The sequence below is a fragment of the Elgaria multicarinata genome, chromosome 6 (assembly GCF_023053635.1).
Source record: "Elgaria multicarinata webbii isolate HBS135686 ecotype San Diego chromosome 6, rElgMul1.1.pri, whole genome shotgun sequence".
NCBI lineage: Eukaryota > Metazoa > Chordata > Lepidosauria > Squamata > Anguidae > Elgaria > Elgaria multicarinata.
This window is the reverse complement of record NC_086176.1, coordinates 52,468,906-52,484,845: the sequence shown is the minus strand read 5'-3', so window position 1 is coordinate 52,484,845 and position 15,940 is coordinate 52,468,906. Positions and strand designations below refer to the sequence as shown.

General features: G+C 41.5%; 1 protein-coding gene across 2 annotated transcripts in view; it reads right to left on the bottom strand.

Moving 5' to 3' along the window:
* AOPEP (aminopeptidase O (putative)) overlaps nucleotides 1-15,940 on the bottom strand; it is a 200,479-nt gene that overhangs the window by 169,659 nt on the left and 14,880 nt on the right. For both annotated transcript variants that reach the window (XM_063129414.1, XM_063129413.1), the window contains exons 3-5: nucleotides 12,549-12,715; nucleotides 4,270-4,426; nucleotides 1,326-1,574 (exon numbers count right to left, since the gene is read on the bottom strand). In XM_063129414.1, the coding sequence (XP_062985484.1) occupies nucleotides 1,326-1,574; nucleotides 4,270-4,426; nucleotides 12,549-12,715 (573 nt within the window). The remainder of the gene's footprint in view (nucleotides 1-1,325; nucleotides 1,575-4,269; nucleotides 4,427-12,548; nucleotides 12,716-15,940) is intronic.

Genomic DNA, 15,940 nt, shown 5'->3' with positions numbered 1-15,940 from the left:
CCAATTTACATTATATCCTACGATGACGCCATGTTACAAATGGCTATTATTTTGTCTGAACTAGTAATATATTAACTTGAACAAATACTGCAAAGAAAGACGAAGGCAAGTCAAATCAGATCACAATTTGAAGGGGTTACCCCGCCCCTATGATCCACAAGGAGTACTTAAATAGTCTTACTGTTTTCCCAAAAGGAAATAAACCTATTAGCAACCATTAGCCTGTTCAGAGACTTTAACTCTACTTGTGTGCAATGAGATAGGTCAATTTTATCATGGTTACTCAACTGGAGGGGTAATTCCTTATTTACAAAACAATGCTATGGATAATTTTTCAGCTGCTAAAATAGGGAAAAGAATAAAAAGAGTGCTTTCTCAGGACATAACCTTTCAACTAACCCTATATACCATCACTACTCACACTGGCATTAAAACCTCTGAATCTCCTTAGTAAGTATGTAGACAATGCCTCCACATAAATAAATATCCTCTCTGCTCTTATTACATCTCCACTGGGAATGTCCATTTTGTGCTCCTTTTAGAGCATTCCCTGAATAACCCTTTTGTGCATGCAGAGCCCAAGAAATATAGCTGCTAGTCTATGTGAATCAGTTGTGCCATCCATTAACAGTACAAATAGATTCCTCCAGGGTGCTCAGAATTAGAGCTGGACCTCTTTCATGTAACGTGCCCACTGCCCCCAGACAACACCTACTATATCATAGAATCATAGAATAGTAGAGTTGGAAGGGGCCTATAAGGCCATCGAGTCCAACCCCCTGCAGGAATCCACCAAAAAGCATATTTTAAGATTTGTCATTGGTGGCCTTGTTTTTCTTACATATGCTCCAATAAATCAGCTTTAACTACGGTGAATAAGGCTTTTTGCATTGTTCACCGTGGCTAAAGCCATGGTTTAAGGTGTCTTCTGAACACAGCCTGGCTTTCTGGCTTAACCACTGTGGTTAAAGCCATGGTTTAAGATGTCTTCTGAATGGGGCCTATGAACACCAGAGAAATAGTTAATACCTACCTGTTCTCTACTACTGATAGCAGACATTGCTAGAAGAGATATTCCAAATGGTAGTTATTGCCATTGCAGCTCAACAATTGACACGTATTGAAGAAGGCAGCCATCTCTATCTTAACACAGCCATCACCATCAAAACGGCATGGAAGTAGTTTATATTTCCAATTTCCACATGTCAACAGCTGAGTCATGTCTTACTACCTCTGGCCTGGCATCTCCCAAAGCATGGCAGATATGATGAACGCAGACAGGATCTTTAGAAAACATGCACAGAAAACTAGAAAAATATCCATACCTGGCCATTCCAAGACTGGAAAAGTTGGACGGGACAATCAAGACATCAAGTCTGGAAAAGGGATGGGTACCCAGCAGATTATAAGCAGCTGAGAGACACTGAGGAATCAGCTGGAGTAGAATCTCTTCACTGGATTTCATAAGGCTCAGTGGAGCAAAGGCACGATGTGGGATAACCACCTGGGAAGCAGCAGCAGGATCTTGAAAACGGCACAGGTATGGCACATGACCGCAAGCTTGTCCCAACAACCTGACAGTGACAAATACATGGATTTTGCTTGTTGTTTTTAACAAGTAAAGTACTGAGCACACTAATATAACTCAGCTATGGATGGCCTTGTTGTTTTGCTTTTATTACAGCACTGCAGCAGTGGCCTATTTGGATCAGGAAAACAATTTATTTCCTTTCATGTGGAAGATAAGGGACTTTCTCATCTATAGATAGGAAATTGGTTCACATGGAGATAACAGTGTTCTTGAGAAGGCTCAATATAAACCATCCTTCCCTAACCTGGTACTCTCCAAATGTGTTGGACTGCAGCTCCTATCATTCCCAGCCAGTATGACCATGCTGACCTGGAATGATGGGAATTGCAATCCAACACATTTGGAAGGTACCAGGTTGGGGAAACCTGATATAAGGATTAGAATTTTGTTAACGTTCAGGAGCTAACTGGACATATTTTAATTATTGACATACTATTTTCACATCATGTCATGCTGGTTCAGTGACAAGTAGCTTGGCTGACTTACTTGAATCTAGAGCTAATTACTCTACAGGAATCTTTCTGCTACACAATCTCTTTTCAGATACTGTCGCATTTACCTCCTTGCCACCTTGGAAAATGTGTTTTTATAGTTTAAAAATGCACAAAAGAAACCCAGAATAGGAATACAGGCAGAGAATGTCCAAGACCATTCAATATTTCCAGGTGCTACCAATCAAAAGACATTGTGCAGCTATTTGCTAAGAGAAAAAATGGAACCACACTTGATATTTATAGTCCAATACAAACTGCTGTACAAGTAACAATTATTATTATGTTCCTTCAAGTTTTTATTGCATGGATACATATTTATACGATTGTCCCTTTTCAATCCAAACATGGCTTCTAGTGTTTTAAGGCCTATGCCACAGAGAAACATTCTGCAAGTGCAGATTCTTCCAGCCCAGAAATATAGAATTTAAGCTACATGTCTTTCCCTCCCAGATTTACAACTATACCAGCACTCAAAAACAGTAGAAAAGGAGGAATTGTTGGAAGATGCTCCTTTTTAGGATTGTCTCCATACTCCGAAAAGAGCAGGAACTAATCAGTACAAATGTAGTGCTGCTGGTCTCTTTACCATGGATATGTGAATGAGGACGGACTGTGCGCTCACATGTTTCCTCCACCCCCTCTTCCATTTGAATTTTCCCCTTCCATCTCTTTGTCAACTTTAAACATGGTAAAACACAGCAACAATATAGGTAACAGTAGCCAGTTTTCCCTTTAATCAGAATGTGAAGATGGGAACCTTGGTTATCATTGATGCAGATGTAGAACAAAAGCAGAGGTAGGCAAGTTAGTGCCCTCCAGATGTTTTGGACTAAACTTCTCATGAACCCTGTCTATTGGCCATGGTGGCTGGGGCTTAGGAGGATTGATCCATAACATCAGTATGCCTATCCATGAAATAAAGCACAGCGAAAGCTAACAAGGGAAGGGAGTGGGAATGTAGAACTCATTCCTGATCTCCTAACCATGGTTAAGAGATCACCAGCAGTTAAATCTTCAGCAACCACATATCTGTTTATCATCTATAAAATATGGGATAAGACATTTATAATGCATTGAGATGTTCTGAATGATGTTTCTAATCTTGAATAGTACACAGTCAGAATATATTAACAGGAATGTATTTTGAAATCCTTTGAACAAAATCTTGCCATGAAATTGATGATCTGTTACAGACTCAAAAAACATACTGCACAAACGTATCACAGCAGCACCATGTTTTTTGTGGAACTATCATACTACCAATATGTGAACAAACAGGAACTATTAGAAACAGAATACCTCAAAAGTAGCTGAGCTGAAAAACGAAAAGGATGGAAAACATAGCTAGGAGGGGGACATATCACTACTTCTCTATGAAGAGCGCTTAAAACAAAACAGAGATGCAGATGCTAAGGAGATATGAAAGAAGTATGCCAAATTATAAACAGGAAGAGCTATCTAGCCAGTCTCACAAAACGAAAACTTTGGAGCACCTACTTAAATTAATATATCAGCCAAGGACATAAAAAGGGAATGGTTTTTAAAATGCAAAATGATAAACAGTTAAAATTTAAAAGAAAAAAAATTATCTTTCATTATTCTAAAAAAATAAGTGTTCTTTAAAATAATGACTGGAGTGTTAACCTGAACCTCTCAAGCAGCCTTCACTAACCTGGTGCCTCCCAGATGTGTTGACTACAACTCCCACCATCCCCATGCTGGCTGAAGATGGTGAGAACTGTAGCCCAACATCTCTGGAGGATACCAGGTTCATGAAGGCTACTCTTAAGCAACCTGATGTTGTCCTTATTTCCCGTAGTGCTATTAGAACATCTGCAACCACACAGACATTAATTGCAGTAATTTAAAAACAAGTAAGATTAATAACCGGAGAAAAAGGATGTGAGAGCCTGACATAATCTAGGAGTTCAATTTTCATATACTTCAACTAAAACAAATCCATGTAGAAACCAATTCCATTACTCAAAGAACACTTTCTTTCTATATAAGCAACACACCCTTGCCCATCCTCACCCATTGGACTAATTTCTCTTATATGGCTTTCCTCTGCTTTGATTAAACATGTTCTGCTATTGTTCCTCGACTCTGATGACTCATTTTCTTGTATAACAGGAGAAATGGAATGCTCTCTAAAGTACATATTTTTCAGCTGTAATCACCGACCTGACATCCGTCTTTGAGCACAGTGGAAAGAACCCATCATTCCCCTGAACATCAGTGGCACACATTTTTCTTTTAACTTCTGCCCAGCATCCAACAGCAATAGTGAAGGTCGATGCTGGCATTGGCATGGTCACATAATAAAACCAACTTAATACACCTATGAAAAAAAGAGCATACGTTATCCACTGCATTGCACTTGAGATGCTAAATCTAAGGAGTTGCTCCATGAGTCAGTTACCAGGTAGCCTGAGGGTTGGGCTTGTTTTTGTTTTTTAAATTCAACCATAACGGCTGGTACCCAATTAAGTCCTTACACTCAAAGAACCGCTCCCATCAGCGGAATGGGGAGGCGTGCGAATCACCCTCCAGCCCACCAATACACCCTCAAAATCAGCTCTGGGACTCTCTAGAGCAGACAAAGAGTACTTTGGGGGGAGGAAAGAGGGAAAAGACTCATCACATAAGAACATAAGAAGTGCCCTGATGCTGGATCAGACCAAGGGTCCATCTAGTCCAGCACTTTGTTCACACAGTGGCCAACCAGCCATCGGCCAGGGATGAACAAGCAACACCACCCTCCCGCCCATGTTCCCCAGCAACTGGTGCACACAGGCTTATTGCCTCAAATACTGGAGATAGCACACAACCATCAGGGCTAATAGCCATTGATGAACATTTGCTTTCATGACATTGGATTTCATCCACTGTTTTCAAAACATCCCATTTTATAAGTATGAAACACCTCTGCCCATAGGCTGCTTTCGGTCCACCAGTTTCTTCCCCAGTACCCCTAAATCAGAGATAAGACATTCTCCCTGCTGAAAAGTTCATCTCTGATCAGCTGTTGGTTGGAGATAAGAGCTTTTTCTCTGCTCTGTACTGCGAGACAGCTGAGAAATACTCCCTCACCACCCTCATAGCCGATCTGCAGGGATTAATTGAGGAGATGGATGTGAGTGAATGGCGTGGATGTGGATGTGAATGTTGCGGCTCGGGGTGTGGGCCTGTGTGAATGGTGTGTGAATAAGGTGCCTACATCCACAGATTGCAAAGAAGCTGAGTGAATTCTTCGCATTGGTATTCACTGCAGAAGACATAGGACAGATACCTGTACCTGAACTGATGTTTTCAGGAAGGGAGTCTGAGGAACTGAGGCAAATAGCAGTGACAAAAGATGAAGTTCTCAACCTTATTGACAAACTGAAAGCAAAACAATCATCAGGCCCAGATGGTATCCATCCTAGAGTTCTCAAAGAACTTAAATATGAAATTGCTGAAATTCTAACCAAAATATGTAACATGTCCCTAAGCTCAGCCTCTGTAACAGAGGACTGGAAGATGACTGATATAGCCCTCATTTTAAAAACGGAATCCAGGGAGGATCCAGGAAATTACAGGCCAGTTAGCTTAACATCTGTTCTGGGTAAATTAGTTGAACACATCATTAGTAGGAATATAGAAGGACAAGTCCTTCTGAAAAACAATCAACACAGGTTCCACAAAGGTAAGTCCTGTCTCACTAATCTATTACAGTTCTTTGAGAGTGTAAATAAACATGTAGACAGGGGTGATCCAGTGGACATTGTTTACTTGGGACTTCCAAAAGGCTTTTGATAAAAATCCCTCACCAAACTTAGCAGTCACGGAATAAGAGGAGAGGTCCTCTAATGGATGAGTAACTGATTAAAAAACAGAGAGTAGGAATAAATGGTAAATTCACCCAATGGAGGGAAGTAAACAGTGGGGTCCCACAGGGATCTGTATTGAAACAAATTCTTTTCAACTATTTCATGAATGATCTGGAATTAGGAGTGAGCAATGAAATGGTCAAGTTTGTCGATGACCCCAAATTATTTAAGGAGATTAAAACAAAAAGGGATTGTGAGGAGCTCCAAAAGGATCTCTCCAAGCTGAGAGAGTCGGCATCCTAATGGCAAATGCGATTTAAAGTAAGCAAGTGTAAGGTGATGCATGCTGGGGTATAACTTGATGGGATCTGAGCTGGCAATTACTGACCAGAAAGAGATCTTGGGGTTGTGGTGGACAGCTCGATGAAAATGTCAATCCAGTGTGCAGCTATTGTATAGAAGGCAAACTCCATGTTAGGCATTATTGGAAAAGGAATTGAAGATAAAACTGCCAGTATCATTCTGCCTTTATTCAAATCTATGGTGTGATTACACTTAGAAGATGACCGTGTACAGTTCTGTTCACCACACCTAAAAAATTATATTATAGATCTGGAAAAAGTGCAGAAAATGGCAATTAAAATGATGAAGGGACTGGAGCATCTCCCCTATGAGGGAAAATTACAACAGCTGAGATTGTTTAGCTTGGAAAAAAGGAGGCGAAGGGGAAACATAATAGAAGTGTACAAAATTATGCATGGAGTGGAGAATTTGGATAGGGAGACATTTTTCTCCCTCTCCCATAATACTAGAACCCAGGGTCAACCCATGAAGCTGATAGGTGTGAATCTCAGTACAGGTAAAAGGAAACACTTCACACAGTGCATAGTTAAACTATGGATATTATTTTCTAAAGCTATAATGGGTGCTATTATTTGCCTATTCTTCTCTAATTTTAATGAGTTCTTGTTGATGTTCGTCCTCTTGTTGTTTGCAAGAACTAAAAGAAATTAACTAAACTTAATTGGCTTGTCTCCTGTCTAACGTTTTTCTCCCTACTTGCTCTGTGCCTTTCTGCCTACTATGTTAAATCTACATCTTCCTCTTACACTTATTGCTATCTATTATCTCAATAGTATGCCCTTGTGTGGCTCCCTTGGACACAGCACCACCTAGGGTAGAAATGAAAGAAATATCCAGGGATACAATGCACATTTCCACGTGGCACTGAAATGGTCCAACTCATATGGTCCAAGCAGCAGCAAGGCACCTCTCCACCGTGCCTGGGTCCAGCTCCAGCTGAGGGCCCCCTCCCTCCTGCTACCAACTGTCTCTGGAGAGGCCTCCAATGAGGGAGGAAGCAGCAGCCAGGCACCTCTCCACCGTGCCTGGGTCCAGCTCCAGCTGAGAGCCCCCTCCCTCCTGCTGTCAACTGCAACTGCTGAACTTTCCAACTAAGATTGTAGTGCCTGAGTTTGCTTTCCTTTTCCCCCTCCTCCTCCTCCTCCCTCCCAATCCCCTTTCCTTTTGTGTCCTGTCTTTTAGATTGTAAGCCTGTGGGCAGGGACTGTCAAGAAATACTTTTGTAAGCCGCCGTGAGAGCCTTTTTTGGCTGAATGGCGGCATAAAAATCCTTAAATAAATAAATAAATAAAATAAATATGCACAAACACTGACACGACTTTGGACTCTGACTGGTGTTTCCTGCAAGACAACAACAGAGAAGTGAACCTCTTGCTGTTAATATTCTGTGCTAATGATTTGTGCAGGAATAAATTCCTACAGCCAAGCGAGGCTTACAGAGAAATCTGCATTAAGATAACTAGTAGAAGATTCCAGGCTCCTCACAAGCTATGCAAAATAAATAATTTGAAGGAATAATATTTTAAATTTAAAATAGTGCTGGATGTGATTGTGGCATGTTAGGTTTGCTACTGTAAGTTCAACTCTTTTAGAAATGACTTTATAAAATATTTTGTATCACACTCAAATACATTTTAAATACATACATTTACATACATTTTAAATGTATTTTGGTTGCTGTATTTGTATTTTTTCCTTGTTATAATCGCCATCAAGACACACCTATATTTTCATAAAACAATTGAACGAAACAAAATTCAGGGGCTGTTCAACATTCAGTGATTGAGTGTGGGCTGTTTTGAACAATGGGCTGTTCGTTGAACTGTGGGTTAGCGCATTGTTTAAAAGCGTCATCAGATGAGGGGGGGGGAATCGTGTTTCCCTACCATCACTTTGCCTCCTTCTTCTGTCCCACAATAGGGATGAACACCTTCCTCTTTCTTCACACAGGGAAGAAAGAGGAAGCAAGCAACGTCCATTCAGTGGGCATTTTTGTGCTGCTTCTCCTGCACACACACTTTTATTGGGCTGCACACACTTCATTACAGCCAAAAAATGGGATTTTCAGGGTCTTTTTTGTGACAGAAAACCAAGCAGGAGTGGGAGGCAGACGGTGTCACGAAAAGGACCTGCAAAAATCCGTGAGTGGCCAGTAACGAGTGTGCTATAAACTGCTCGTTTGATGACTCTCTAAATGCAATCAGGGTGGCTTGTTATCCATGCAATGTGGCTTATCTTCTCGAACAAGCTACCATTAGAACCCATGGTTTGTTGTTGGGTTGTTCATGGTGTTCAACAAGCTACACTGCATGGTTTACAACCCTGGTTATGTTCAAAAAACAAGATAACCCACCCTCTGGAAAAACGTACTGTGTTCAGACAACAACTAATCCACAGTTCAGCAAACAACCCACAGTTCAAAACAAACCACATTCAACCACTGCATGTTGTGTGAACAGCCTCACATTGTTCTACTAGGAGACTATGGTTGTGTATTTATGTAAAAGAATGCAAAAAGAAAAGCCAGAGATGCCAACAAAAAGAAAAACAGAGATATGAACCAGAGATGAAAAACCAGAATTGCCAACTGTTTGGTGGGGGGGAGGTTTGCAGTCCTTTGACTTTGATGCCTCCCTTCTGTTTTTTGTATGCATGCAAATGTTAATATATAATCATAATGCTTATAATGGTTTTGCATTATAAAAATGAGCCTATGCAAGCCCTGGGCTCATGTGCCCCTCCTTTCCCTGCCCAGCCTCTGACAGGAGCTTGAACATTGGTAGCTTAGCATTATGTAGAAACCTGGATTATATGCATAGTCTTCACTATGATCTACTAAGACAAGCCAACATCAAACTGTGGTTTATGAAGGTGGCTTGTTAAATTTAACCACAGTTTAGGATTAAGATGCAACACTAAGCCGTGGTTAGTCAAAAGCAGAAGTGGAAGCTTCCCATCTAAACCTCATGGATGTACTAAAAGAGATGGGACAGGAGAATGCACAAGCTCCTGGCTCACCCAGACTTATCCCCATAATGCTAAACTATGGATTGGATCTATTACCTGTGAATGCAGCCTATGTGATGAGATCAAATTTGCTTAAGTAGAAAAAAGGAATATTGAACATGGTAAGGAAGAAAGCTAGTTTAAACAACAGCAACACCGAGTTACATAGATAAGAAAATCCCTCTAGCTGTAAAATGCATCACCCACAACAGCAAAATACACACACAGTTCAGTTAATGGATGCAGATCTTTGTTTTGTGAAGAGGCACTTAAACTTAGAGCATTGTCCAGATGAGCCTTTTACAGTGCAACTGCACTGCTTCATTCATAGTATTTTGAAGAAGGTCGCGATAACAATGTCTTCCACTTGTAACACTTCCATTTTTTCTCCACCACTTCTTCCATCTTTTCTTCCAAAAAAACATTAGGGAAGAAAGCATGGAATGAGCTGAACAACACCTTTTGATTGATTTCTAGAAGCCCTCCATCTGAAAGCACCCACAAAATGAATGTCTGGGGAAAGATGCATGCAACTGAATCTGCTGAGACTTACAGAACAATTAAAGTGCTCACTGTGTGGTAGGGAGAATCACATTTAAGCAGCAATTGTGAAATGTGATGAAAGTGTTGTGCTCTGCACAATGGAGGAAAGACATCTCTATCCCCCATGTGAAGTAGTCACAATAGCATTCCCATTGTCCAAAAGCATTTACATTTGTACCTATCACCGGAAGTGATTCGTCAACTTAACAGTCTTTTAGCATTTAAGAAAGCTATAAAGACTGATCTCTTCCAGCAGGCCTATCCAGTGGAATTTTAGGATGCTTCTAGGAAGTTTTAAATATTGTGTTTTGATTAATATTTTATGTATTTTATACTTGTTGTTCCCTGCCTCGATCAGGATGGAGAGGCGGGTTAGAATTATTGTTGTTGTTGTTGTTGTTAATTCTATTCACTGGAACATTCCAAAATCTTTTGCATTCGCACAATGAGAAATATATTGTATTAAATTTTAAAATGGGAAGGAGACCCATAACCTGGCTTACAGTTACAAAATTGGGGAGGGAATATGACTTTTTGCAAATACTGAACAGAATTAAACAAACACCTTTTCTGTTCTCCACAGCTCCAGAAGGCACAGCTTTGGTTACTAATTCAGAGTGTAATCAGTACTGAAGCTATGGAACACTGATGTCATTTGTGACACACTAATCAACAGTGTGTTGAACCCCCCGCCCCAATGTTTAAACTTTCCAAGTTACAGAACACCCTTTTTCCCATGTTTACTTAAATCCCGTGGCAGCAAAACTGTAATGAGAAGGAAAGCTATGCTTTGTTTAGAGAACTTTCAACCAAACAATTAGCAAACTTATGACAGAATGTGTTGAACTGCTAAGATTTGAAGGATTTTCCTTTACATAATTCCAGAATTGCAGAAGTCTTCCACAAATATTGTCATGTCGTTTCTTCATTATAGGGATTGAGGATGGCTCTAAGGTTCCAATCCTATGCACACTTACTTGGGGGAATATCCAACTGAATTCAGTGAAACTTACCTCTGGGTAACATGCATATAATCAGAATGAGAAACAGGAAGGAGCCCCTTTGTTTAAAAGGCATTGCTTCGCAAGTATTTTTCCCAAATACAATTATCGCTTTGTGAGTACGTGTTAGTAAATACAGCACAGTATCTGCTGTTTTTATAACTGATCAAGTGCCACACCAATCCATAATGTTTTAATTCTAGGAGTATGAGGAATTTGAAAGGTCATGTGTGTTTGATCATTTGTGTTTACAGCATGAGCACATGCCATAAGCTACAGTGTAAGGCTGCAATTTCAGGAGAAGGGAGAGGTCATACTGCCATTTCAGGTTGCTTTTTCCCTTACACAATTTTTTAAGGGGCACAATCGTGTGCATGTTTAAACAGGAAAAAAGTCCTTCAACTCACAGCATTCCCCAGCCAGCATGGATCACTATGGAATGCTGGAAGTTGTAGGACTTTTTCTGTTTAACTTGCATAGGATTGCCGCCTAACGTCACCTTAGCACAGGGATAGGCAACATTTTGGGCCCATTGCTAAATTTGGAAGTTTGAGAAACTGTCCTGGGCACACAGCCCAAGTAAACTCCACAGAAGCATTCATGGGAAATTAGAATGGTGGCAGCTAGAGGCTCCCACTCCACTTTGAAGCAATCCCAGCATTTCAGTAATATATATATATATATATATATATATATATATATATATATATATGTTTAAAATAAAAGTGGGAAGAGTAGAGTATACTTCTAAAACAGAGCACCAGGGAAGGTGCCTGGGAGCATCACATTGCCTACCTTAGAAGCCCTGCAGTAATTCAGGATTAAAATGAACAGTGTGGTATTCACAGTTGTGCAGCTATGTAGGTGGGCAGTGAAAAATACCCTCAAAGAAACTCCGATCATGGATATCCTGCCTGCAAATTCATCCCCTCTCACCTGAGGTCATCTCAGAGCAGTAGGCTTGGTTTCCTAGCAATTGTGAACTTCCTCTTTTAGAAATTAACCCTTTGCAGGCTCTGATCAATCCTGGGCAAAAGAATTGCACTCTTGCTTTTCCTTGTATTTCCCCCCTCCTTTCCTTCCTTTTTTCATCTCACTCCCCTGCTGCACTTGAAGGAGAGGCAGCAGCCCCAGCCCAGCCCAATGGGAGGCAGGCGGGCTCTGTCCATCTGTCCAAGCAATGTTGCAAAACAGCTTCTACTGCTTAAAAGCCATTCCTTACCGCAAAAGTTATAATACCACTAAATTGCAACACACCTGACTTGGTAGCACACGGAAACCGCAACTTCATAAAAGCAGTTTACTGAAAAACAGAACTTTGAGGGGAAAAAGAGCTGGGCACTTACTGCAGCATGTGAGCAGGGCTGGTGTGGAGGCAGCAGCGCCCGTGGTGCCCCTCCACGTGAGGGTGCATGCGTGCAATTTGCCTCCCCTCACAATCTACTGCCTGAGCAGGAGACTCACTCATTCCTGAAATTGTTACGCCTTGCAAAGAGAGACAAGGATTCGTCAGGAACTGAGGAGTAAGAAAAATGTAGAGGCCAAGTGAAGTATAAAACATGTAAAAGAAAGAAGAATGCCACGTGCACTAGAGAGAAGTGGAGTCAGAGGAAGATGAGCTGAACAGAAGAGCTTGGGAGTCTCGCCAGGCTGTGTGGCGGAAGTACTATTCCAATATTAAATCACTTTTCAAATGACATTTTGTTTCATATATTAAGATAGCAAATACATGCTGTACCTCCTTCAGATTCTGTTGGTTCCGCTGCATTTTCCCCACTCATTAAAACAACAAAGCATGCATCTGCTCGGACTGTAGCTTGCCATGTTGACATGGCAACAGGCGGTTCTTGGCATGGAAAAAGGGCCCTGTTGTTTATTGGAGACCCCACTGTATAAACACATGGCCTATAAGGAAGAGAAAAAAGATAAGAGTGAAGTAATGCACACTATACAACTAATTACAGGAAATACCGAGTTCCCAATAGGAACAGAAATTCAAACTATCAATACCCATGGTGCATTTTGTATAAATTCTGGGGTTTTCTTTGCAACTAAGAGGCAAGACAGAAAATCGACGTCACACGTTCATATTCTTTGTAATTATATATATTCTGCTTCAAAACAAAACCATGTTTTCACTGCCCAGAATCATGTCACAGATTTTACAGAAAAGTCCATGAATTGATCAGTTATTTACTTTATAACCAGAGAATGCCTAGTGGAAAAGGGTCAGGTTTGAAGTTGGCTTGTTTCCACAAACTATAGTTACGAATAACCATTGTTTGTCAGGTTCAAATGATAGAAGCACCCACGGTTAATCTAAAACAGAAGCAAAAGCTTCTGAACTCCTCCTCATGGCAACACTGGAGGGAGAGAGGGGAAAGATGGTGCACAAGCCCAGGGATCACTTAGGATCTTCTCCTAAGGGTTAGCATTACATCTAAACCAATCCTGTATCTATGTGTACAATCTACACCAGCGTTCCCCAATCTGTGCCTTCCAGATGTTTTGGACTTTAACTGCCATCGGTTGCTGCCAGCGTGGTCAACGCTCAGGAATGCTGGGATTTGTAACCAAAATATCTGGAAGGAACCAGATTGGAGAAGGCTGGTCTACACAGAAATACATTGGAGATGTCTGCAGGATCCCCATCACTATTCCTGTTAGACCACACACTATCAGAGATACAAGGCAGGTTTTGTCTCCTAACACATGAGCATGGGCCCTGGATCTCTTTTGAACTGTCCCAATTGCCATCATCTGCCTTAACACAAGTCTGCTTCTTCTCTGTGAACTCGGTAGTCTTGCAGTAACTAGGAGACCTTAGGACTCACGTCCTTACCAGACTAATAGGGAATGTAGCATGATGGCACCAGTCTTTTAAACTAGAAAGGAGGACTGCCGTCTTTACTTCCAGTGTGCTCACTATTTTCATTAAGTCCAGAGTCCAAATTTGCCTAACAGCACCACTGTCACATGGCTTTCTTGACGTCATGCAGAGTCATGCTGACTCTGCAGAGACCTGCCCAGCCAATTGCTACTGGGCAATTGCACTTGCGCCCTGCGCCATTGTAGGCAGCGCAGCCCTGACAAGAGGAAGAGCAAGCAGACTGGTTGCTCACATATCAAATGGAGTGCCAGAGGCCTTCTTTATCTGCTGCTTCCTCCAAGCTGGCCCAGGCCCCTTACCTTGGGAAGGGGGGGGGAGCAGAAGTGGGTTTGCTTGTAAAACGGGTTTGAATGAGCAGCAGAGTCTGAATTGGGGGCAAGGGGATGTATGAGTGTATGGCTTGCTGTGGCTTGTTGGCTTGCTTGCTTGTGTCTGGAGCTCCTTGACTCTGCAATCATCTTTCTGGAGTGCACCTGCTTTTTGTTGGACATGGGCAGATTCTGGTGGGTTCATAGGCCTCCTTAGCATCAGGGAGGAGGATAAGTGCTTCTTGCTGTTTTGTGTTTAAAAGCCACAATGATTTGTGGAACCTTAAAAACTCAAAAATTTCCTGTGGCTTAATAAGCTTTCATGGACTTGCGTCCACTGTACAGAATGCCATCATAGAATCATAGAATAGTTGAGGTGGAAGGCCATCAAGACCAACCCCCTGCTCAATGCAGGAATCCACATTAAAGTATACCTGACAGATGGTTGTCCAGCTGCCTCTTGAATGCCTCTAGGGTGGGACATCCCACAACCTCCCTACGTAATTGGTTCCATTGTCGTACCATTCTAACAGTCAGGACATTTTTCCTGATGTCCAGCTGAAATCTGGTTTCCTGTAACTTGAGCCCATTATTCCATGTCCTGCAGTCTGGGATGATCGAGAAGAGAGCCAGGCCCTCCTCTGTGTGACAACCTTTCAAGTATTTGAAGAGTGCTATCATGTCTCCCCTCAATCTTCTCTTCTCCAGGCTAAACATGCCCAGTTCGTTCAGTCTCTTGTCATAGGGCTTTGTTTCCAGACCCCTAATCATCCTCGTAGATTTCAGGATTTTAAGGAATTAGAATCTAAGAACTATAAATTTTAAAAAAGTGTTCTAGAATCCCAGAAATTACTAAAATAAAGTATTTGAAATAAAATGAAGAGCCTCCTTTGGCAGCGACTCTTTCTGCCTCCTCACCTGGTCCAGGGACCAGGAGCAGTTAAGCAACATCCTCCAGTGCTGAGGTCTCTGTCCAGCGCTGTTGATGATTGGGCTGTGGAACAAATGAGGATTTACTCAGAAGTAAATCCCACTATGTTTAATGAGGGTTATTTGCTAGTAATTGTATAAGTTTGCAGTCTAGGATCATGGGCTATTATACTCTGCCACATACTCCTATACTTTCCCTTGCCAGTGTGCCTTGTTCAGTTTGCAATTAATTGGTAAATGTTTAAGGTGCCATACAGTTTTTTGCTGGTCTCAGGCACTCCATCCTAGCCATTTGGATTTGGGCCTGAAAGACCACAGGAAAGTGTGGGTGCATGAAAGGTAGGTTTTAAGCAAGCACAATTTGGGACATTCTGCCCTATAAGCAAGCAGGAGGTTAATTATTTTGCCTTCTATAAAATTTAAATTATAGTAAGTATTTTGCATTATGCACATATATTTGCATTATGCACATATATTTGTCAATTTTTATTTTTTTGGTCCTTGAGGCTGAGCCCCAGATCACTTAGATACCTAGCACCATCCCTGGCCCACAGCAGCCACTCACGTATATGGGGAAATGGTAAGGTATTCAATGAGACCACTGGAATAGATGTTAAACCTGCCCTGCCCCTACTAACTTCACTGTCTGAATAAGGAGCAGGTTTTGCTCCTTTCCAGCTGCGTTCCAGATTGCAGCAGGTCAGTCCCTATCTGCATAGGCCTGTCCCTTCATCTGCATAGCCCTCGTCTGGCTTCAGGTTTTTGGTCACCATGACAGAGTGTGACTACGAAACTGAGCCCACAAACTGGCTTTTGTACATATGATAGCAAGAATGTTAACTAATGAGTTTTTCCTTCCAGAGATATAGAGAGTCGATTTGAATCCTCAGTCATTAGCTTCACACCTTAAAAACAACACATTAAATGAAATATTTAGGAAGCTGCACAGCTCAGTGACCTTTTATTTCTATCCTCTCAAGACTTTTACTTCAGTAGCTCAGC